The sequence below is a fragment of the Arachis stenosperma genome, chromosome 6 (assembly GCF_014773155.1).
Source record: "Arachis stenosperma cultivar V10309 chromosome 6, arast.V10309.gnm1.PFL2, whole genome shotgun sequence".
NCBI classification, from domain to species: Eukaryota; Viridiplantae; Streptophyta; class Magnoliopsida; order Fabales; family Fabaceae; genus Arachis; species Arachis stenosperma.
In genome coordinates, this window is record NC_080382.1 from 132629570 (window position 1) to 132653525 (window position 23956).

General features: G+C 35.3%; 2 protein-coding genes across 2 annotated transcripts; one reads left to right on the forward strand and one right to left on the reverse strand.

Moving 5' to 3' along the window:
- The first annotated feature begins 3172 nt into the window (after window positions 1-3172).
- Window positions 3173-4333, forward strand: LOC130934664 (uncharacterized). The gene has a single exon (XM_057864212.1). The coding sequence runs from the start codon at window positions 3173-3175 to the stop codon at window positions 4331-4333; it is 1161 nt and encodes a 386-aa protein (XP_057720195.1).
- A 5307-nt stretch (window positions 4334-9640) lies between these two features.
- LOC130934665 (uncharacterized) lies at window positions 9641-23401 on the reverse strand. Its single transcript, XM_057864213.1, has 3 exons — window positions 23252-23401; window positions 22712-23102; window positions 9641-9771 (listed from the first exon to the last, which is right to left on the reverse strand). Exons 1-3 carry the CDS (start codon window positions 23399-23401, stop codon window positions 9641-9643), a joined length of 672 nt encoding a protein of 223 aa, XP_057720196.1.
- Between the last annotated feature and the right edge of the window lie 555 nt (window positions 23402-23956).

Genomic DNA, 23956 nt, shown 5'->3' on the forward strand with positions numbered 1-23956 from the left:
GCAAGGCCACGTTAGAAGCCACGCTAACCTAGTTAACGTGGGCTCTAACGTGAGGCAAAGGGGTACATTGAAACGTTAGTGACAGTGTTGAGTGTCACTAACGTTCTCGAACTAAAACGTTAACACCCCTAACGTCCTGAACTAAAGTCTCTGCCCACTTGACACTTTCTCTCTGCAAGTAAAACCAAGCCCAAACGAAGAAGAGAACTGCTTCAAACTCAAGGATCCAAAGGCCCAAGACTTGAAGAACCAACTAGAAGCTGAGAAGAGTAGTACATATAGGAGTAGCTTTGAAATATTTAGAAGGCTGGGGGTTGGAAGGAGAGCACTACTCTCTGTATTTTACTCTGCTCTTCTAGTTCCATGATGTATTCTCCATCTTTGTTTTCATTTTCTAGAGCTATGAACAACTAAACCCCTTTCATTGGGTTAGAGAGCTCTGTTGTAAATTGATGGATCAATACTAGTTTTCATTATTCTTCTTCTATCTTTTCTCTTGATTTTACTTGAAAGCTTTCGATCTTCATCCCATTGGGTAGTTATCTTGGAAAATGAGCTATTCAAACTTGGATCTCTTCTGAGCCTTGAAAGAGGAATGAAGAGATCAAGCTAGAAATGCTTTCTCATGCTGGACCAAATTGGGTTTGGATGGATATGTGACTATAATCCTCTCAATACTTGATTTGGGAAATGCATGTGGTATAATCAGTGACCACACTTCATCTCTTCTCATGAGCAATTGACTAAGGAATTGGCTATTGATCAAGATTTGAGAGATTGAATTGCAAGAAATTGTAGTTCAATCAATTAAGATTGCCAAGGAGATCAATGATTGCATTGATTGAGGAAGAGATGAAAATGAACTTGATCCGGAGAATCGCAACATCTCCTGCGCCCAATGAATTCCCCAATTCTGATCTCACCCATTCTCTTTAATTTCTGCGTTTACTTTCATGAGCAAACACCCCATTCCCTTTTACAATTCTGCAATTTATTTTCAGTCATTTACTTTCAGCCCTTTAATTCTAGCATTTACTTTTTCTGTTATTTACATTCCCGCCATTTTATTTGCTGCAAATCTCCACCCAAATTCTGAATTCGTCCAACTAGAGCATTCTTCTAATTAAAGTTGCTTGATCAATCAATCCCTGTGGGATTCGACCTCACTCTATTGTGAGTTTTTACTTGACGACAAATTCGGTACACTTGCCGAAGGAAATCTATTGCGAGACAATGTCCACCTGCATCAAGTTTATGGCGCCGTTGCCGGGGATTGATTGTGCATCAACAATGATTAAATTAGAAGATCACTAGATTGAGCATTTTTGTTTTGTTGATTTAATTTTCTGTTTGAGTAATTTACTTTCTGTCTTAGTTAACTTCTTCCCTTCCCCCTCTACTCTTTTCGTTTTCTTTGTTATTTACCATTCATTTTGCTAACCCACTAACTGTTTGATATATTGCATCACTCACAACTAACAGTAATTCTGACAGCAATACTATCTGCACATATTGTTCCTTGCTTGTACTTGTTGGTTGTATGACAGGGAGAAGAAGCGGGGCTTCAACTTCCTTCGATTCTGAACCAGAGAGGACCCTCCTTAGATTAAGGAGGGAAGCAAGAGGAAAACATGCAATCGGTGCTGAAGAGGAGGAGGAACACTTTGAACTAAACATGGAAGGCAACATGGAAAACCAACATGAAGAAGAGGCTAATAACCATGGGGGAGGAGGTAGAGCAAATCATGCTGGGGAGGATAGAAGAGTGTTAGGCTCTTACATCAATCTAAACCCAGGCAACTGTGGAAGTAGCATTTAGAAGCCCACCATACATGCCAACAATTTCGAGCTAAAACCTCAGCTCATCACTCTTGTGCAGAATAATTGCTCATTTGGAGGAGGTGCTCAAGAAGACCCGAATCAACACTTGACCATCTTCTTGAGGATTTGTGACACAGTGAAGTCCAATAGAGTGCACCCGGATGTCTATAGGCTGCTCTTGTTCCCTTTTTCACTCAGGGACAAGGCATCCAAATGGCTTGAATCCTTCCCAAAAGAAAGCCTGACAAATTGGGAGGAGGTAGTGAATAAGTTTTTGGTAAGGTTTTACCCCCCTTAAAGGATCAATAGGCTGAGAACTGAAGTGCAGACGTTCAGACAGCAAGATGGGGAGACACTTTATGAAGCTTGGGAAAGGTTCAAAGACCTAACAAGGAGGTGTCCACCAAATATGTTCAATGAATGGGTGCAGTTGCACATCTTCTATGAAGGCTTGTCATATGAATCAAAGAAGGCAGTTGACCATTCCTCTGGAGGATCATTGAACAAGAAGAAGACCATTGAAGAAGCCATAGATGTAATCAAGACTGTAGCTGAGAATGACTACTTCTATGCTTCCGAAAGAGGGAACACTAGAGGAGTGATAGAGCTAAACAATGTAGATGCTCTGCTGGCTCAGAACAAGCTCATTACCAAGCAGCTAGCTGACCTCACCAAGAAGATGAAGATGAACCAAGTGGCAGCAATCACCACCTCCTCAACAACCCAAGAAGGAGTTGAAGAAGAAGCAGAGGGTAACCTTGAGCAAGCCAACTACATTAGGAATTCACCTAGACAGAACCATGATCCTTACTCCAAGACATACAACCCTGGATGGAGGAACCACCCAAACTTTGGGTGGGGGAATCAGCAAGATCAAAGCCAAGACCAGAAACGTTACAACTCAAACAACAATGCAGCTCATCAACAATTCACACAGAGGACATATCAACACCCCCACAACAACACCTCTCATCCTTCCACCTCTAATCCCAATCTACCATCAATTGATAACAGACTCTCTAAGCTTGAAACCTTACTTGAGGGAGTATGCAAGGACGTTTGAAATAGTAAAGTATTTCGAGAGGAAGTGCAGTCAAACATGCAGAATTAAAATGCTGCCATCAAGAAACTGGAGACACAAATTAGTTATCTATTCAAGCAGCTTTCTAACCACAACCTTTACAATGATAACAATTCAAGCAAAGAGGAGGAGTGTCAAGCTATAACACTTAGGAGTGGGAAGGAACTTAAGGAACTCTCCCAAAAACCACAAGAAAAAGGCTCAAATGAAAAGGGAGAAGAGCAAGATGGAGTTCAAACTCCCACTTCAAGTCCACAAAAAGAAAAAGGGATGCCAAAACTGAACATCTCAAGAGCTCTATATCCTCAGCAGTTGAAGAGAAAAGAAGATGACAACCAGTTCGTGAGATTCTTGGAAATCTTCAAGAAACTACAAATCAACATACCCTTTGCTGAAGCAATAGAACACATGTCACTCTATGCCAAGTTCCTGAAGGAGCTGATGACTAAGAAGAGAAGCTGGAAGAACAATGAGACGGTGATACTAACCGAAGAATGTAGTGCTATCATCCAGCACAAACTACCCCAGAAGTTGAAGGATCCTGGGAGCTTTCAGATCCCTTGTATTATAGGGAAAATCACAGTAGAAAAGGCCCTTTGTGACTTAGGAGCCAGCATCAATCTGATATCAGTAGCAATGATGAGGAAGATGAAGATCGAGGAGGCTAAACCAACAAAAATGGCCTTACAACTGGCAGACCGATCGTTCAAGTTCCCTCATGGCATAGTAGAGGATTTGTTGGTGAAAGTAGGAGACTTCATATTCCCGGCAGATTTTGTAATGTTGGACATGCAGGAGGAAGCCAAGACCTCCATTATTCTGGGAAGGCCGTTCTTGGCTACTGCTGGAGCTATCATTGATGTCCAAAAAGGTGATCTTACATTGAGATTACACAATAAAAAGATGACATTCAATGTATTCAAGGCTATGAGTTACCCACCAGAACAATTGGGGGAATGCATGAGGTTAGACGCACTAGAAGAAGAAGTGCAGGAGTGTTTTGAAGAAGAAGAGCATGAAGAGCCCGAGAGATCAATGGAGGAGGAGTATATATCAAGTGAGGATGTTGCAACAGCAGAGAGTCATGTTCAAGATGCACCAAGGGAAGAGACTGAAAAGTCAGGGGCACCCAAGGTTGAACTCAAAGCATTGCCACCCACTCTCAAATATACATACCTAGGAGAAAATGAAAACTACCCAATGATCATAAGCTCATGCCTCAGCCAAGATCAAGAAGATGAACTGCTCAAGGTGCTGCGGGAGCATAAGGACGCCATTGGATGGACCCTTGTTGACCTAAAGGGGATCAGTTCAGCTATATGCATGCATAAAATACTGTTAGAAGATGATGCAAAACCATCCATTCAATCCCAAAGAAGGCTGAACCCAATCATGAAGGAAGTGGTACAGAAAGAGGTTATGAAGCTTTGACAAGGAGGAGTAATATACCCGATCTCAGACAGCCCTTGGGTCAGCCCCGTGCATGTTGTGCCCAAGAAGGGAGGAATCACTGTGGTTCCCAATGAGAGGAACGAACTAATACCTACAAGGACCGTCACGGGATGGCGGATGTGCATTGACTATCGGAAACTCAATGAAGCTACACGAAAGGATCATTTCCCTCTCCCATTCATGGATCAGTTGTTGGAAAGACTCGCAGGACATGCTTATTATTGTTTTCTTGATGGTTATTCAGGATATAACCAAATAGTGGTTGATCCTAGAGACCAAGAGAAAACTTCATTTACCTGTCCATATGGAGTGTTTGCCTACAGGCACATGCCATTTGGGCTATGTAATGCACCTGCGATTTTCCAACGTTGCATGCTTTCTATCTTCTCAGATATGATAGAGAAATTCATTGAAGTTTTTATGGATGATTTCTCGGTATTTGGAGATTCTTTTACTAGTTGCTTGCATCACCTAGCCTTGGTATTGAAAAGATGCCAAGAGACTAATTTGGTCTTGAACTGGGAGAAATGTCACTTTATGGTGACAGGAGGAATAGTTCTAGGCCATAAGATTTCTAACCAAGGAATCGAAGTGGACAGGGCTAAAGTGGAACTTATTGAAAAGCTTCCTCCACCAAGTGATGTCAAGGCAATTAGAAGCTTTTTAGGGCATGCTGGCTTTTACAGAAGATTTATTAAAGATTTTTCAAAAATAGCTAAGCCCTTGAGTAATCTCCTTGTATCAGATACACCATTCATCTTCGATGAAACCTGCATGTTGGCATTCGAGCATTTGAAAGAAATATTGTCCTCTGCCCCTATCATCTCCCCACCTAATTGGAACCTACCCTTTGAATTGATGTGTGATGCATCTGACTTTGCAGTAGGGGCAGTGTTAGGACAGAGGAAAAATAACTTAGTCCATGTAATATACTATGCTAGCAAGGTCCTCAATGATGCTCAAAGAAATTATACCACTACTGAAAAGGAATTGCTAGCCATAGTTTTTGCATTTGACAAGTTTAGATCGTACCTAATTGGTGCTAAAGTCATTGTTTTTACAGATCACACAGCACTTAAATATTTATTTGCCAAGCAAGAATCAAAACCAAGACTAATAAGATGGATCTTATTATTGCAAGAGTTTGATATTGAAATCAGAGACAAGAAGGGAGTGGAGAACAAGGTGGCAGATCACCTATCCAGGATTCCTCATGAGGGAGGAGGAACACATGATATGAGTGTGAACAAGCTCTTCCCTGATGAGCAGTTAATGACAGTGCACAAAGCCCCATGGTTTGCAGACATTGCCAACTTCAAGGCAACTGGGGCTCTACCTCCAGGGATCAATAAACATCAAAAGAGGAAGCTCATGAATGATGCAAAATACTTTGTCTGGGACGAGCCTTATCTCTTCAAGAAGTGTTCAGATGGAATCCTTAGAAGATGTGTCTCAGAAGAGGAAGGACGAGAAGTACTATGGAATTGCCACGGCTCATGCTACGGAGGCCACTTTGGAGGGGACATGACTGCAGCAAAGGTGTTACAAAGTGGATTCTTTTGGCCCACCCTTTTCAAGGATGCCAAAGAACTGGTAAGGAGCTGCAATGAATGCCAAAGATCTGGGAACTTGCCCAAGAAAAATGCCATGCCACAGAATTTCATTTTGGGACTGGAAGTATTTGATGTGTGGGGAATAGATTTCATGGGACCATTCCGAACCTCGTATGCAAACAAGTACATCTTGGTAGAAGTGGATTATGGGCTTGTTTGGGTGAGCTTCTAAAAAAAGATCTTTTTTCGAGTTATCTTTTTTTAAAAGATCTTATAGAGAAGTAAAAGTAATTTTATGTTTGGATATCTCATGTAAAAAGGTCTTTTTATCTATCAATTATGTTTGGGTATAACAATATAAAAGTACTTTTTTGTTTATTTATTACATGAAAAACATCTTTTTTTTAAGGAAAAAAGATCTTTTAAAAAAAGATGTAAATTACAGCTTCTCAAAAAAGATCTTTTTTTGATTTTACTAGTGTTTTTACTTTTACTACTAAAAATTTGCCAAACACGTTAAAAAATAAAAAAGATCTTTTTTCATTGAAAAAAGATCTTTTTTTAACAAAATAATGGCGCCCAAACATGCACTATGTGTCTGATGAGCGGATAATTTATACACTTTTTGGCATTGTTTTTAGTATGTTTTTGATAGCTTTAGTTGAGTTTTTAGTATATTTTTATTAGTTTTTAGTTAAAATTCACTTTTCTGGACTTTACTATGAGTTTGTGTGTTTTTCTGTGATTTCAGGTATTTTCTGGCTGAAATTGAGGGACTTGAGTAAAAATCTGATCCAGAGACTGAAAAGGACTGCAGATGCTGTTGGATTCTGACCTCCCTGCACTCGAAGTGGATTTTCTGGAGCTACAGAAGCCCAATTGGCGCGCTCTCAACGGCGTTGGAAAGTAGACATCCTGGGCTTTCCAGCAATATATGATAGTCCATACTTTGCCCAAGATTTGATGGCCCAAACCGGTGTTCAAAGTCACCTCAAGAAATCCCAGCGTTAAACGCTGGAACTGGCACCCAAATGGGAGTTAAACGCCCAAACTGGCATAAAAGCTGGCGTTTAACTCTAAGAAGAGTCTCTACACGAAATTTCTTCATTGCTCAGCCCAAACACACACCAAGTGGGCCCGGAAGTGGATTTTTATGTCATTTACTCATTTCTGTAAACCTTAGGCCACTAGTTATCTATAAGTAGGACCTTTTACTATTGTATTAGAAGACTTTGGTAGCTATCTTCGTTTTATGCTATCTTAGATCATTGGGAGGCTGGCCATTCGGCCATGCCTAGACCTTATGCTTATGTATTTTCAACGGTGGAGTTTCTACACACCATAGATTAAGGTGTGGAGCTCTGCTGTACCTCGAGTATTAATGCAATTACTATTGTTCTTCCATTCAATTCCGCTTGTTCTTGTTCTAAGATATCACTTGTTCTTCAACTTGATGAATGTGATGATCCGTGACACTCATCATCATTCTCACCTCTGAACAAGGTGACTGACAACCACTTCTGTTCTACAAGCAATCAAGGCTCTAGTGAATATCTCTTGGATTCCTGATTGCACGATGCATGGTTGATCGCCTGACAACCGAGTGCTCGCCTGACAAACGAGCCAACCATTCCGTGAGATCAGAGTCTTCGTGGTATAGGCGAGAACTGATGGCAGCATTCAAGAGAATCCGGAAGGTCTAACCTTGTCTGTGGTATTCTGAGTAGGATTCAATGATTGAATGACTGTGACGTGCTTCAAACTCCTAGCAGGCGGGGCGTTAGTGACAGACGCAAAAGAATCACTGGATTCTATTCCGGCCTGACCGAGAACCGACAGCTGATTAGCCTATGCTGTGACAGAGCATAGGAACGTTTTCACTGAGAGGATGGGAGGTAGCCACTGACAACGGTGAAACCCTTGCATAAGCTTGCCATGGAAAGGAGTAAGAAGGATTGGATGAAGACAGTAGGAAAGCAGAGAGACGGAAGGGAAGGCATCTTCATACGCTTATCTGAAGTTCCTACCAATGAATTACATAAGTACCTCTATCTTTATCTTTATGCTTTATTCGTATATCACTATACCCATTTGAGTCTGCCTGACTAAGATTTACAAGGTGACCATAGCTTGCTTCATACCAACAATCTCCGTGGGATCGACCCTTACTCGCGTAAGGTTTATTACTTGGACGACCCAGTGCACTTGCTGGTTAGTTGTGCAAAGTTGTGTTTATGCCATGGTATTGAGCACCAAGTTCTTGGGGCCATTACTAGGGATTATTTGAGTTGTGAAAAGTAGTGATCACAATTTCGCACACCACTATACAACATATATTCCATGAGAGTCTTCCAAATCGAGTAATTTTGGAAATTCAATTTGACCATATTTGGTCCATGAGTATTTTCCTGCATTTAAGCAGCACCGAGATAAACAATCAAAGCTCTAGATACCACTTTGTTGGAAAAACTCAACAAAGGTTCAAACAAGAACATGTCTAACAGCAGAAGCACCAAAAATAATTTTTCCACAACCTGTGCAATTTAATGGGCAATACCAAAGATACTCCGAGCAGCAAATATAATGGCAGAAATTAAATAATTAGACAATAAAATTTTAACGTGGGAAAACTCCTAAAAAGAGGGACAAAAAATTTACGGGACCTAGTCCAGTAAAATCTTCCACTATCAAAATAATGGGTATACAATTAGTCTTCCTAGTAACACTAGGGCATCTCAATAATCAACGAAATACATCATCAAAACTGATGGAATCAACATAAACCCTTCACAAAGTGGGTATCTCAAATCATCCAAAAGAGAAGACAATACAACTAGCAAGTTATATCCTAATGTTCATCTCTACACCATGAATAACTTACTAAAATTTCATAAAAAATAGAACAAATTTACCAATTCAATCGGATAAAAAATGACTTGCCTTTTTCTCCCAATTTCTTCTTCTCCCTCAACACCATGCTTAATTTTCTTTTCATTCAAAAGAAAGCTTCTCTCTCTCTCACCGTGGCTGTTTGCCACTTCTTTATTTTATTATATATATTTTTTCTTCTATTTTTTTAATTTGTGGGCCCCATTTAGTTGGAGACCCACCAACATACAAAGATATGGCAAGATAAAACGTAGACCATATATTATATGTGTTATCTTTCATGTAGGTGTATATTTAAAATTAATTATTAATATATATATATATTAAAATATAAAATAAATATTAAAAATAAGTTAAACAACACATACATTTATATATTATTTTTGTGTGGTGAGCCTGTGAGGAGAGGTATAGCTCATCCGTCTCAAAGTTGAGTTTGCTCCTGCATGGACTAGATAAGGTATCGACTTCTAAAAAACGACGATGAAAGACACTTGCAAAAATACTCTGACGTTTAAATTAGAAAAAGTGTAAGATATAATGTAATTCAGTGTGATTATCATACATTTTTACTTTTCTCTTTTTTTTTTATTAAATAAATTAAGTCTTTTTTGTTGTATAGTACGGTAACTCATTTAACCTAATTTTCTGCTCACTCAGCGTGGTGTGAAAGTTATTTGTAACAATCTTCTTTTTTTTTTTCGTGCTAAGATAAGTATTCTTTGTTTTATTTGACACGTTATCGATTTATAAGGTTGATGGGTACGAGCTATAGCATATGGATCATATATCGCCGATAGCACACTACGGTGTCTGTTCTTGTATGGATACCTGGAGAGTGAGCTCAGTCTCTGGGAGTCGGCGCCGAGCTATTACTTTCGGTGCCGACCTTCAAGTCTTGTGATAATCCGAGCTTTTCTCCAAGAGTGTGTCCAATCGCATAGAGCTTTGAGAAAGAAACAGGGGGGAGTGTACCTGCAAAGGCACTCCAAAGTTTAAGTTAGTATTGAGAATTCAATATATCTTTAAAAATAGAAGATCATACCTTTTTATAGGTGATAGTATATAAATCGGTTACGTTCCTGTTTTATTGTCTGTATTAAAGAGCAATAATAAGGGTAAATGTCAGGTTGGACGTTTCATATTTGTGAAGCAGTCCGTTGAGCTTATTTGTAACGTCACATTTCAATAAATGATATTGATTGTTGAATAGTGGCTGCAATGCCAAGTTAATGACTGTAGTGCCGATTTAATGACTATAATGACGATTTAATGACTATAATGCCGAACTATAACGCTGATTTCTTGAGGAATGATGTGAATAATGCCGAGTTATGAATAGTAAAGCCGATTTATGATATTGGATTTATTATGAACGGACCAGTGTCCTTTCCCCAGCTTTTCTATTCACGGCGCCGCACTCCAACCCTGATCGCTGGGATGTCACACCTCTCCATACAATACCTCATCCCGTGGTACTGTGACCTCCCCTCCAAACTCTCTCGCCGCAACGTGCACCTCCCCCTGCAGTTCCTTGTGCTTCGTCGCCTCCCTTGGCAACTTATCGTCCTGCAACGCCGCGTCCTCCCCTCCTCCGGAATCTTCTCTTCCTCCTCCTCCTCCTAAGTTTTGAATTATTCTTTTTACTAGTTTTGGATTTTTTTTCCTAGGTTTCGAGTGTATTTTTGTTATATGTCTTGGATGTTTTTTCGTTTTAGTTTTTTAATGGTTTTTTTTAATAATTTTAGAAGTTTCTTTTCTAGTTTTTGGATGTTCTTTTTTCAATAATTTTAAATATCTCGTTTGATTAGGTTTTGAATTTTTAAAAATGATTTTAAATATTTCTCTTTTGTTAGGTTTTGAATTTTTTTATATAAAAAATTAATTCGTTTTTTATTATAATTAAAAGAATTTTGGATAATCTTTTACAATGATTTTAGATTTTTTTATTAATTTTTTTATTTTTGTGGGTGTTTTTTTTATAATGGGGTAAAAATAAAATTAAAATAACTCTTGAGTTGGGGTGCTGTGTTTTTTTTTATTAATGGACTCTTTTTTATTAATTGAGTGCAGTTGGGTGCACCCCTAGTTAATTACTAAGAGAATTATAAACATTAACATATTTAAAAAAAAATTACAATCCTATCTCAACAGAAATACGTTAAAAATTGCCCCCAACAAAACTCACAGCAACAATTCGTCTTATAACAATGGTCTTCATATTAGTTCCTCACTTGCTAAAAAAAATATTTTCATAACAGGCCATGAAATATATTTTTGTCTTTGAATAATAATAATAATAATAATAATAATAATAATAATAATAATAATAATAATAATAATAAAGTCATTTAGAGAGTACAAATATAAAAATAAAAATATTCTTATCAATTGAGTGACATGTTGACACCTAGCAATTTAGCACTCTATTAGTTGTGAGGAAGCATAGCTTGGCAGAGGTTGCCAAAGCTTGTTGTGTTATGTGTCAGGATTGGCTTGTGATAAAGCCGAAGCTTAGTTGACGTGATTAATTGGCAACCCTATAAGCGTAGTTTTATTTCTTTGGACTCCATTTTTGTATGCCTTATTGTACTTAATAGATTTATGATACAAAAATTTTCAGTTATTAATAGATTTATGGTACACAAATGTGAGTATATATGTTGCTTAAGTATTAAGTGAATTGGAAAATTGTTATAACCGAATCAAAGCATATTTAGTTTAGACTTTAGACCCATACAAAAACGAAAAGAAAAATGCCCAATTTGAATAAATAATTTAATTAAGTTCTTTTTAAAAAATAGTTTAAACAATAAATGACTATATTAAAAATAGCTTATAAATAAGTTATTTTATGTTTTGATTTTTAGTTTTAAAAGTATTTATTTATAAAAATATAGTAAAAAGTAGTAGTATTATGAGAGAAGTCATTTTTTTAACTTCTCTATAAACTCCTAAATAGTTTCTTAAAAAATCGCAATTCAATTTTGAAAATTACACCAAACATTAATACTACTACTTTTCATAAGTCAAAAGTTCAAAAAAATTACTTTTAAAACTTTTCAAACGGATCTTAGTGAATCTTTGGTATATAATAATTTTCTGTGAATATTAAAGTAATACATTAGATGTTCGCACTAAGTGTTTAGAATAAAATTGAATCATACATTAATTTTAGAATTTGAAATTTTATCTATTGTAAAATTGTCAACATTAATTATGTGACTCTTCTTAATTAGTGATATTGACCAACATATTTAAGAATGAGAAAAATATCATGTTTACATGATGATGTGGATGCACATTCATTATATGACGACTGAATTTTTCTATGAAAGAATGAAGTTCTCAAGTTAAATTAAACTTAAATAAAGTTTAAAAAAATAAACATTTTACCTCTATAACAGACAAATTGTACAACAAAAGTACTCTTTTCTTTTATATATATAAATATAAACTCTCTTTTTTCTATCTCTCTGAGTATACATTACAATATATATAATATTAGTAAATATATTAATCATTTCTATTATATTGAGATAGTAATTATGATGAATATTACTATTAAAGTTATCTATACTTTTTTATTTTATATCTTTCTTATTTATTTATTTTACAACAAAAAATTAATATTTATCACTTAATATACCAAAAAAAAATTATATTATCAAGAATAAATTTTTAATGCATGTTATGTAAAGAAAATTAGTTTATGTTCTCTTGAAATACACAAAAAAATAATCAATTTATATTTTATTAAAATTTTTAAATTTATTTTTTATTAATTTGTTTAATCTGTATATATTCTATCATTTAATACATATTATATTTTTGTACATAGGTATTTCTCAATAATTACTAAAAATATATAAATTTATATTACAATATATAATTAATAAAAATTAACATGTTACAATACATAATACATAATATATTACAAATGAACTAAAATAAAAATATTGTAAGTGTTGTGATAGGAATGGGACGTAGATGCCTATTTTTTATATGAGACTTACATTTTTAAGAGAGACTGAAATTAATGAAGGTGAAAAATATCTTTTCTATATACTTATAAATAGGAGGTTAACCTCCGTTGATGTTACACTAGCAATAAAGCAAAAATATTTCTCTCTCTCTCTCCTTACATTATAATATAAGTTCTTTCTCTTCCTGTAGTCTTAAGATATAATAATAATATTAGTAAATATACTAATCATTCTTATTATATTGAGATAGTAATTGTAGTAAATATTAATACTATAGTCTTCTTTATTTATTTATTCTACAACACGGTATCAGCACGAGACTCTGATTAAATTTTTAGGAAGACTCGAGTAACAAATTTTCATTATATCGAAGCTCTCTCATCTTGAATTCAATGCTCTTGATATATCTGGAAACAATTATTTATCATGGATATTAGATGCTGAAATCCATCTTGATTCAATGGATCTTGGAGATACCATTAAGGCTGAAAATAATGCATCCCAGAAGGATAAAGCCAAAGCCATAATTTTTCTTCGTCGTTATCTTGACGAAGGATTGAAAAATGAATATCTCACATTAAAAGATCATGCAGATCTTTGGAAAGACCTTGAAGAAAGGTACAATTATAAAAAAAATGGTAATACTTCTTCAAACCCGATATGAATGGACGAACTTGTGTCTACAAGATTTTAAATCCATAAATGAATATAATTCTGCAATGTTTCAAATCACCCCACGAATGAAATTATGTGGAGAAAAGATAACCGATCATGATATGTTGGAGAAAACTTTCTCAACCTTCCATGCCTCGAATGTGCTCCTGCAGCAGTAGTATCGAGAAAAAGGGTTTAAAAATATTCTGAGTTAATTTCTTTCCTTCTTGTTGCTGAACGCAACAATGAGTTACTATTGAAAAATCATGAAGCGCGCCCAGTTGGCGCCGCCCCATTTCCTGAAGTAAATGCGGCAAATTACCCCAGAAGAGGTAAATGGCAAGGTTTTAATACAACAACAACAACAACAACAACAAAGCCTTGTCCCACTAAGTGGGGTCGGCTACATGAATCAAACGACGCCATTGTGCTCTGTCATGTATCATGTCTACAGAGAGACTGTTTACATGTAGATCTCGTTTGACCACCTCATGGATGGTCTTCTTAGGTCTTCCTCTGCCTTTCGCCCTTTGTCCATCTTCCATCTCATCCACCCTCTTGACTGGATGTTCTATCGGTCTTCTTCTTACATGTCCAAACCACCTGAGACGCGATTCAACCATCTTTTCCACAATGGGTGCTACTCCAACTCTCTCCCTTATATCTTCATTCCTTATTTTATCCAATCGCGTATGACCACTCATCCATCTCAACATCTTCATCTCTGTCACACTCAACTTATGTTCGTGCTCCCCTTTAGCCGCCCAACACTCCGTACCATACAATATAGCCGGTCTTATAGCGGTGCGATAGAATTTACCTTTAAGTTTTAGAGGCACTTTTTTGTCGCATATAAAACCAGATGCACTCCGCCATTTTGACCAACCTGCTTGGATCCTATGATTTACATCCTGTTCAATCTATCCATTATCCTGTATGATGCACCCAAGATACTTAAAACTTTTAACTTTTCGTAGGATGTTTTCTCCAATCTTCACCTCTATATTGGAGTTTTCCCTTCTCAGACTAAACTTACATTCCATATATCGTCTTGCTATGACTTATGCGCAGACCATACACATCTAAAGCTTCTCTCCATAACTCCAACTTCTTATTTAGGTCTTCTCTTGACTCTCCAATAAGGACGATATCATCGGCAAAAAGCATGCACCATGGCACAGGCTCTTGGATGTGCTCTGTGAGTATTTCCAAGACTAATGTGAAAAGGTATAGACTTAAGGATGATCCCTGGTGCAATCCTATACCAATAGGGAATTTCTCTGTCACACCGCCTTGAGTCTTCACACTAGTTGTGGCCCCATCATATATGTCTTTAATTGCCCGAATATATGCGATCCTTACTCTCCTCTTTTCTAAACCTTCCATAAGACCTCCCTTGGTACCCTATCATACACTTTTTTCAAATCAATAAACATCATATGTAGATCTCTTTTATTACTATGATACCTCTCCATCATCCTTCTTAATAGGTATATCGCTTCAGTGGTAGATCTGCCTGGCATAAATCCAAATTGGTTCTCTGTTACTTGTGTCTCTTTTTTCAACCTCTGTTCTATCACCCTTTCTCATAACTTCATAGTATGACTAATAAGTTTAATCCCTCTATAGTTTCCGTATAACTTCTTATTATTTTTTTAATAATAAGAAAAATTATGAAAGAAAAAGGAATTATATTCAAAAGAGAGGATCTCACCAGAAATGGGATAAAGAAAGAAATATCGGGCAGAATAAATCAACAGAGGATAAGTGTTTCCGTTGTGGTGGAAAGGGCCATTGGTCACGTACCTGTCATACCGCAAGGCACCTAGTCGATCTTTACCAGACATCTTTGAAAAAGGACGACAAAAAAAAGAGTCGAATTTCGTTCCAAATGATGCTGAAAATTCTACCATTCATTATGATGTATCTGATTTCTTTGAGGATCCCGAAGGAAATATTGGTCATTTGATCAATGATGGAATAGTTTAATATGTGGAATTGTTAAGTATCCATGCATGTAAATAAATAATGTAAAGAACTTATTGTTAAGTTTTATTTTTATGCATTTAAGTTTCAAATATGATGTATATAAATAATGAAATATTAATGTTTATGAATTTTGAAATCATTAAAAGTGTCATATTTTAAAATAAAATTTTAGTATATGACATTATTTTTATATACAATATTTCTTGGAAAAATGATTCCGATCAAGAATTCAATTTAACTGTACATACTACTCATTTTATTATTATTATTTGTCTTTGAAGAAAATGGCAAGGATATATAATAAAGATGTATGCCTTACGGATAGTGCAAGTTTGCACACCATTCTCAAAAGTGATATATATTTTACCCATCTTGTGCCAAAAGAAGAATGTGTTAATACTATTATTGGCTCAGGCAATGTGATAGAGGGCTCCGGAAGAGCTATAATTTTGTTTCCTGGAGGAACAATATTCATAATAAATAATGCATTATTGTCTACCAAGTCCCGAAGAAACTTGTTGAGCTTTAAAGATATTCGCCGCAATGGATATCGTATTGAGACTATGAATGAGAAAAATCATGAGTATTTATGTATCACAACTCATGATTCAAATAAAAAGGTTATATTAGAAAAGGTACCCTCACTTTCGTCTGGGTTGTATTATACCAAGATTAGTGCAATTGAATCACATGCCACTGTAAACCAGAAGTTTACTAGTCCAAATGAATTCATAACTTGGCACGACCGATTGGGTCATCTGGAAACAACCATGATGAGGAGAATTATTAAAAACTCCCATGGACATTCACTAAAGAACTAGAAGATTCTTAAAACTAATGAATTTTGTTGTGCTGCATGTTCTCAGGGAAAGTTAATTTTAAGGCCATCACCAGTAAAGACTGGATTTGAGTCCCCTGAATTCTTAGAAAGGATTCAAGGTGATATATGTGGACCTATTCATCCACCATGTGGATCTTTTAGATATTTTATGGTCTTAATAGACGCATCTTTGAGATGGTCACATGTGTGCTTATTGTCCTCTCGCAACCTGGCGTTTGTGAGATTACTGGCTCAAATTATTCGATTAAAAGCACAATTTTCAGAAAATCCAATCAAAGCAATTCGTCTTGATAATGATGGTGAATTTACCTCCCAAACTTTTGATGCTTATTGTATGGCTAATGGAATAAGTGTTGAACATCCAGTAGTTTATGTTCACACACAAAATGGGTTAGCAGAATTACTTATTAAACGCCTCCAATTAATTGCTAGACCCTTACTTATGAGAACAAATCTCCTAACCTCGGTTTGAGGGTATGCTGTTTTACATGCCGCAGCACTTATTCGTTTGAGGCCAACGAGTTATCATCAGTTCTCTCCTATGCAATTAGCTTTTGGCCAGCAGCCAAATATTTCCCATTTAAGAATATTTGGGTGTGCGATATATGTTCCCATTGCACCACCTAATCGCACAAAAATGGGACCCCAAAGAAAATTGGGGATATATGTTGGATATGATTCTCCCTATTTAGTGAGGTATCTTGAGATACAAAGTGGAGATGTATTTAAAGCCCGATTTGTGGATTGTCATTTTGATGAATCAAAATTTTCAACATTAGGGGGAGAGAATAAGCTTCCTGAAAAGGAACTTAATTGGAATGCATCATTGTTGACGCATTTAGATCCTCGATCAGGGCAATGTGAACTAGAAGTTAAAAAGATTATACATTTGCAAAGAATAGCAAATAAATTGCCTGATACATTTTCTGATACAAAGAGGATAACCAAATCTTATATACCAGCGAAAAATACCCCAATTCGAATTGATGTCCCAGTTGGACAAATTGCCAGAAGCGTGGCAGGCCTGTCGGTTCCAAAGACAAAAATCCTCGAAAGAGAAAAGAGGTAAATACAATTCATGTTGAAAAAGACATAGTAGAGACACCTGAAGTTGTCAAAATTCTGATATAGTTTTAACGCCAGAAGACGTTCAGGTACCTGAAAATTGTGAAAATGATGAGATCTCGATAAATTATGTCTTTACAGGAGAGAAATGGGACCGAAATAAGATAATTGTCAATAAAATATTTGCATATAATGTGGCATTAAATATCATGCATGAAAGTAAGGATCTTGAGCCAAGATCAGTCGAAGAATGTCGACAAAGGAATGATTGGCCAAAATGGAAAGAAGCCATGAAGGCGGAATTAGACTCACTTGCAAAACGTGAAGTCTTTGGACCTGTAGTCTGTACACCAGAAGATGTAAAACCTGTTGGATACCGATGGGTATTTGTGAGAAAACGAAATGAGAAAAATGAAGTTGTGCGCTACAAAGCCCGACTTGTGGCACAAGGTTTTTCACAAAGACCCGGTATAGATTATGAAGAAACGTATTCCCCTGTAGTGGATGCGATAACATTGCGTTATTTGGTCAGTTTATCTACATATCATAAACTGCATATGCATTTAATGGATGTGATAACATCCTATTTATACGGCTCATTAGATCGGGATATCTATATGAAAGTCCCTGAAGGACTAAAGATATCTAAACCATCCAATGAATATTCGCAAGGGTTATACTCAGTCAAATTGCAAAGATCTTTATATGGTCTAAAGCAATCTGGACGAATGTGATATAATTGTCTTACTGAATATCTGGCCAAAAACGGTTTCAAGAATGATGATATATATCCGTGTGTTTTCATAAAGAAAACTGCATCTGGATTCATTATAATTGTTGTGTACGTTGATGATTTAAATATCATTGGGACTCCTGAAGAGATTCCAACAATTATAAAAACTCTAAAAGAAGAGTTTGAGATGAAAGATCTTGGAAAGACTAAATTTTGTCTCGGCCTGCAGATCGAGCATACAAAAGATGGGATCTTTATTCATCAAACAACATACATAGAAAAGATCTTAAAGAGATTTTATATGGATAAGTCACATCCATTAAGTACCCCAATGATTATAAGATCTTTAGATGTGGAAAAGGATCAATTCCGTCCTAAAGAAGAGAACGAAGATATCCTTGGTCCTTAAGTACCATATCTTAGTGCCATTGGAGCGCTAATGTATCTTGCTAATAATATGCAACCTGACATATCATTCGCGGTGAATTTACTAGCAAGATATAGTTCCTCTCCAACCAGAAGATATTGGAGTGGAATCAAACAAATTTTTCGATATCTTCATGGAACGGTTGATATGGGATTGTTTTATCCCTATGGATCCAAGTCACAACTAGTTGGCTATGCAGATGCCGGATATTTGTCTGATCCACATAAAGAGAGATCTCAAACAGGATACCTATTCACATATATGGTGGTACGGCTATATCATGGAGGTCCACGAAACAGACGATAGCAGCAATCTCCTCTAATCATGCTGAAATACTGGCAATTCATGAAATTAGTCGCGAGTGTTTTTGGCTGAGGAGTCTGATTCAATATATTATGTCATCATGTGGACTATAATATAAATTCTTTCTCTTTCTATAGTCTTAAGTTACAATAATAATATTAGTAAATATATTAATCATTCTTATTATATTGAAATAATAATTATAGTGAATATTAATACTATAATCTTCTTTATTTATTTATTCTACAACAGTAAGTGCATTTTCAGCCCCTCATTATTATCTACCGTTTTTTTTGAAAAATTCAAACAATAAATTATATATAAAATTATTAAATTAAAGACCTCCTTGAAACACTATATTTTAACTTGACATTTTTTGAATAACTAACATTTGCACATCTGTTCTTTCTACGTCAAACATAATATTTAGAATTCATAAGTCATTGATTGAAAATATTTTATATTAAAAAAATAGTTGAATATTCCTTCTTTATTTCTAATTCAATAATAATATATTTGATAAATTTGTCATTTTTTTTAAGGATTCACTCAACCTCAATTCTAGTAAGATATCTAATGATATCTAAAATAAATTAAAAAAAATTGAATCACAATAACATTAGTGTACATCTAATGTAACTGTAAAATAATTTTATTAAAAAAAATTATCAACTAAGTAGATGCAATCGACCTTAAGAACATTAAAAGTTTAAAACTGACAAAGCTAAATGCATATGATAGGATATTTAATTCTGAAGCTAAGTTGAATTTAACTTTTTTAATTTTAATTTTAAAATAATAGTTCGGTGTATTTTTTTTAAAAATAAGAAAAAAATAAAAAAATATATTTTAAAATTATATTTTGTGCAAATTTTAAGTTTGACAGTTTTTAATTTATAATTTTTGAATTTTTTTTAAATTAAAAAACTTGACCGAACATAACAAAGTAATAGGAAATTATTAGAATGAAAGGATAAAGGGATAAAAAAAATAGAGAAAAGACGTAACAGAAAAGACACAGCAGAAACATAAATAATAAATAAGAATTTTTTATTAGATCTCTAAGAAATCTGTTTTTAGCAATCTAGGTCATCGTAAGAAATTTTTTACTAAACTTTCAAAGAACCTGTCTTTGACAACCTAGATAAAAAATTGAAAGAAACCACCACGCAAAATTACTTTAGTGTTGGATCCATCAATCTTCTTTATGCAACAAGCGAAGCAAATCACTCACCTCACTTAAATCACACTAAAAAATGTGCATAAAGCAACTAAAAATTTTATTCATAAAAAATTATGTAAATTATTTCACCAAAAATATTTAAATAGGCCTCTAACAAACTAACTAAAAGATACGATAAGATAACTTAATTTAAATTTTCTAAAGATAAGATAACTAATTTAAATCAGATTTGATCTTATTGGATTAGATCAAATTTGATTTAAATTTTAAAATCATAAATATATGATAACTAATTTAAATTAGATCTGATCTTATTAGATTATATCATATTTGATTTAAATTTAAAATCTCTAAAAATACGATTAAGCAAATCAGAAGTAAATCAAATCTTTCAACAAACTCTAACAACAAAATAAATTAAAATAAATGCCTAAAAATTTCAAAAATTAATAATAAATTATGCCTCCTATTAAATTTAAAAAGTATTATTGGGTTTCTTGTTGTTCTGCCTTAACTCAATGGGTCTTATGAGTTGTCGTCATTTCAATATTACTATTTTTAAGACGGACTTTTGATCTTTTTGATATGCAAAACTGGCATGGTATAATTTTTCGTAGTATTCAAATCTTTGAATATGACGAAATTACTATTCTACTTCTTATTAGCTCTAAACTGATGAAAATATCCTCCTAACCGCGTATCACAAAGTCAAACTCATTATAGATATGCTTCCTTTAATTATAGTTTGAGCTACAGATTATACCATTTAAGTAGTTTAATGAATAATGTATGGCACTATTAATTAAATATTTAATATTATATGTTTTATCTTAATGCATATTTCATTTATGAGGCCTGCTACACATACAAGTCTTTTTGCCTTACAAGTTATACGAGTTGCTTCAAGTTCAAGAAAAAAACACGTGCTCCTTCAATAACACATTCACTCTTCGTCTTCTTCCTCAATCAAAACGCAAACCATAAAAAAAAAACACACACGTTCCTTCCACAACACGTTCACACTTCCTCTTCTTTCTCAATCAAAAACGCAAACCATCAAAATTCAAGGGACATTCAAAATAAACTACTACGATTCTGCAGAAACGTTCCAACTCCTCGCGAAGAGTAGAAGAAATCAAGAAGAAAAGATACAAATATCCATTAAAAATCACGAGAAAAAAAGGAAGAAACATTATTCAAGGTATGTTTTACTGTTCTTCTAGGTTTTTCTTCTAGATTGTCTCTGCCATGTGCCTCATCCTTAACTAGCAAAACATTAAAAGATTTCAAGAAGAAATATACTGTCTCCCCCTGTTTTTGGTGTATTTCTTAAATCCTAGAAGAAATATACTGTCTCCCCCTGTTTTGGGTGTATTTCTTAAATCCTTTGGGTGTATTTCTGTAATCGTTTGGGTGTATTTCTGTAATTCTTTCTGTAACCATTTAGATGTATTTCTGTAATCTTTTGGGTGTATTTATGTAATCATTTGGATGTATTTCTGAAATTCCATTATTTTCAAAACGATTTCAAAGCTTGATTTTAGAAACCACGAAAATCGAAAAAAACGAAATAAAGAGATAATGCATGAAGGAGATCCAACAAATTTGGCAAGAAACTCGAAAAAAGAAACGAAATCTTTTGAAAAATGGAAGTTATATATTTGTGCGTTAATTGATTTGAATTGATTAAAATTCTGTTAAAAAGACACATAACAAGCAGCACGTTTAATGGGTGAATTTCGTTAAACTTGTAAAACTTGTAAATGCAAAATACTTGTATATGGAAATTAATCCTTCATTTATTTAGGAAAATAAGAAAGTATTGTCGAAAATTATTTTGTAATTTTTTTTGTCGAAAAAGTTAATCTCTAAAAATATTAATCTAACTTTTAATCTTTTAGGCTATTAGATATATATTAGTCTCTAATACAAAAATTAATCGGGCTATAGTATGTTTTAAATAATGATAAGATTAATCTACTTTTTTAAAGGTAATATGATAAAGGAATCAAATTTATCTGAAATTTGAAAGAAAAAAACAAGAAATTAATTTTCTTTTTATATTATTTAAAATTAAATTAATTAATAAAATATCATGAAAAGATATTTCAATATTTATTTCTTAAGTATTAATTTGTTTGTAGCAAATTATTAAAAATAATTTAATATATTATTTGTGCATGCTTATTCACTAGTTAAAATATAATAAATTCTTATAATTTTTGGTAATACATTTAAATTTAAATATATTAAATTTATGTATTTTCTCAACTCGTTAGTAAGGACATTGAAAGTAAAAAATTTCTGTCTACCTTTGAATCAAATGGCCAGATCACGTTGAGGGTATCAATGTATGAGTCCTTATATCAAATGGCCCAACGACCAAAAAGGCCCAAGATATAAAGATGACACTGACGAAACCCAATAAAATAAAATCCCGTTTGAATTTAGCCTCGTGACTTAGCTCAGCGGAGCGGAGCCTGAGAGCCTCTCATGAGCCCTCCTTTATGCCTGAGTCCACACTACTATAATAAGATTGTATCTGTATACTAGATAACTAGAACGACCCAATAATAATAATAGTTTATAAAAAAAAGGAGTAAGTACGATTTTAGTCCCTAAAGTTTAGCGCCAGAATCGATTTTGTCTCTCTTTTAATTTTGGATTTAAAATCGTCTTTAACGTTTTTTTCCGTATTAAAATCGTCCTTTTAATTTTTTTTGGACAAAAATACACTCATCACTACCAACATAATTACTTCCTCCACTACCACCACCACCACCAACACCACCACCACCAGCACCACCACCAATGCCGCCGCCATCCCCCTCCCCCTCCCCCCTGAACCCCTTCCCCCTCTCCTTCCCTGCCTCCCCTCCCCTTGTCCCCTTCCCCCTCCCCCCTCCCCGTTTTCCCTTTCCCGTTTTCCCTTCCCCGCACCCCGCATCACCCCCATCCCGCGTCACCCCCCTCCCCGTCTTCCCTTCCCAATACCCCCACTCCCACCCCGCGTCATCCCCGTCCCCGTTTTCCCTTCCCCCACCCCTCCCCCCTTCCCCCACCCCCACCCCCTCCCCATCTTCCCCTTCCCCCCACCCCGCGTCCCCTCCCACTTCCCGTTTCCCCTTTCCCCAAATCAACAAATCAGAAATAGAAAACAACAATAATATTCCACAAATCAGCATAATAATAATAATAATAATAATAATAATAATAATAATAATAATAAGGGAAGAAGAAGAAGAAGAAGCGGCAGGCGACGGTGCGGTGGTGCGGCGGTGGGGTCGGCGAGGCGACAAGGTAAAGGCGGAGGCGAGGCGGCGAGGTAAAGGCGGAGGTGGAGGCGAGGCAGAGGCAGAGGCGACGAGGCGGCGACGGATCCAGCGGCAGTGGAAACAGCCGAGGCGACAGCAACAGCCGTCATCCCCTTCCCCCTTTCCCCTTCCCCCTCTCCCCTCTGCCTCTCCCCTTCCCCCCACCTCTACCCCACGTCCTTTCCCCTTCCTCCAACCTCGAACCCCCACGTCCTTTCCCCTTCCCCTCCAAGCTTTGCCGCCGCCGCCGTCCCTCCTCCCCCCTTTCCCCTTCCCCCTCCCCCTCCCCTCCCCCTTCGTATACCCTTTGTCTCTCTCCCCACAAAACGCGTTTTCTTTTTTTTTTTAATTATATATTTTTTTATTAAAGTTAAAGTAAGGGTAAATTTGGAATAAATTAAAAATTTTTATTAAAAAGGACGATTTTAAAATGAAATGCAATATTAAGAACGATTTTAAGTCGAAAATTACATCAGGGACGGTTTTGATTCTAGCGCTAAACTTTAGGGACCAAAATCGTACTTACCCCTTAAAAAAAACTACAAATAAATAATATTAAATTGATAAATTTAATTAGTCAAACTTTGTCTTATGATGTTGTTATATGGTTATTGAAGTTCAAATGTGCAATTAATGAGTATTCAATCAATAATATAATAAATATT

Bases quoted from the DNA above. Each gene is read 5' to 3' on its own strand.
- LOC130934664 (XM_057864212.1), top strand. From the start codon at position 3,173: ATGCCAAAACTGAACATCTCAAGAGCTCTATATCCTCAGCAGTTGAAG.
- LOC130934665 (XM_057864213.1), bottom strand. From the start codon at position 23,401: ATGACGGCTGTTGCTGTCGCCTCGGCTGTTTCCACTGCCGCTGGATCC. The intron at 23,103-23,251 runs GCACCACCGCAC...ATTTGGGGAAAG, and splicing joins GCCTCGCCGACCCCACCGCC to GGGAAACGGGAAGTGGGAGG. The intron at 9,772-22,711 runs GTATTTTTGTCC...GTGCCTTTGCAG, and splicing joins TTATGTTGGTAGTGATGAGT to GTACACTCCCCCCTGTTTCT.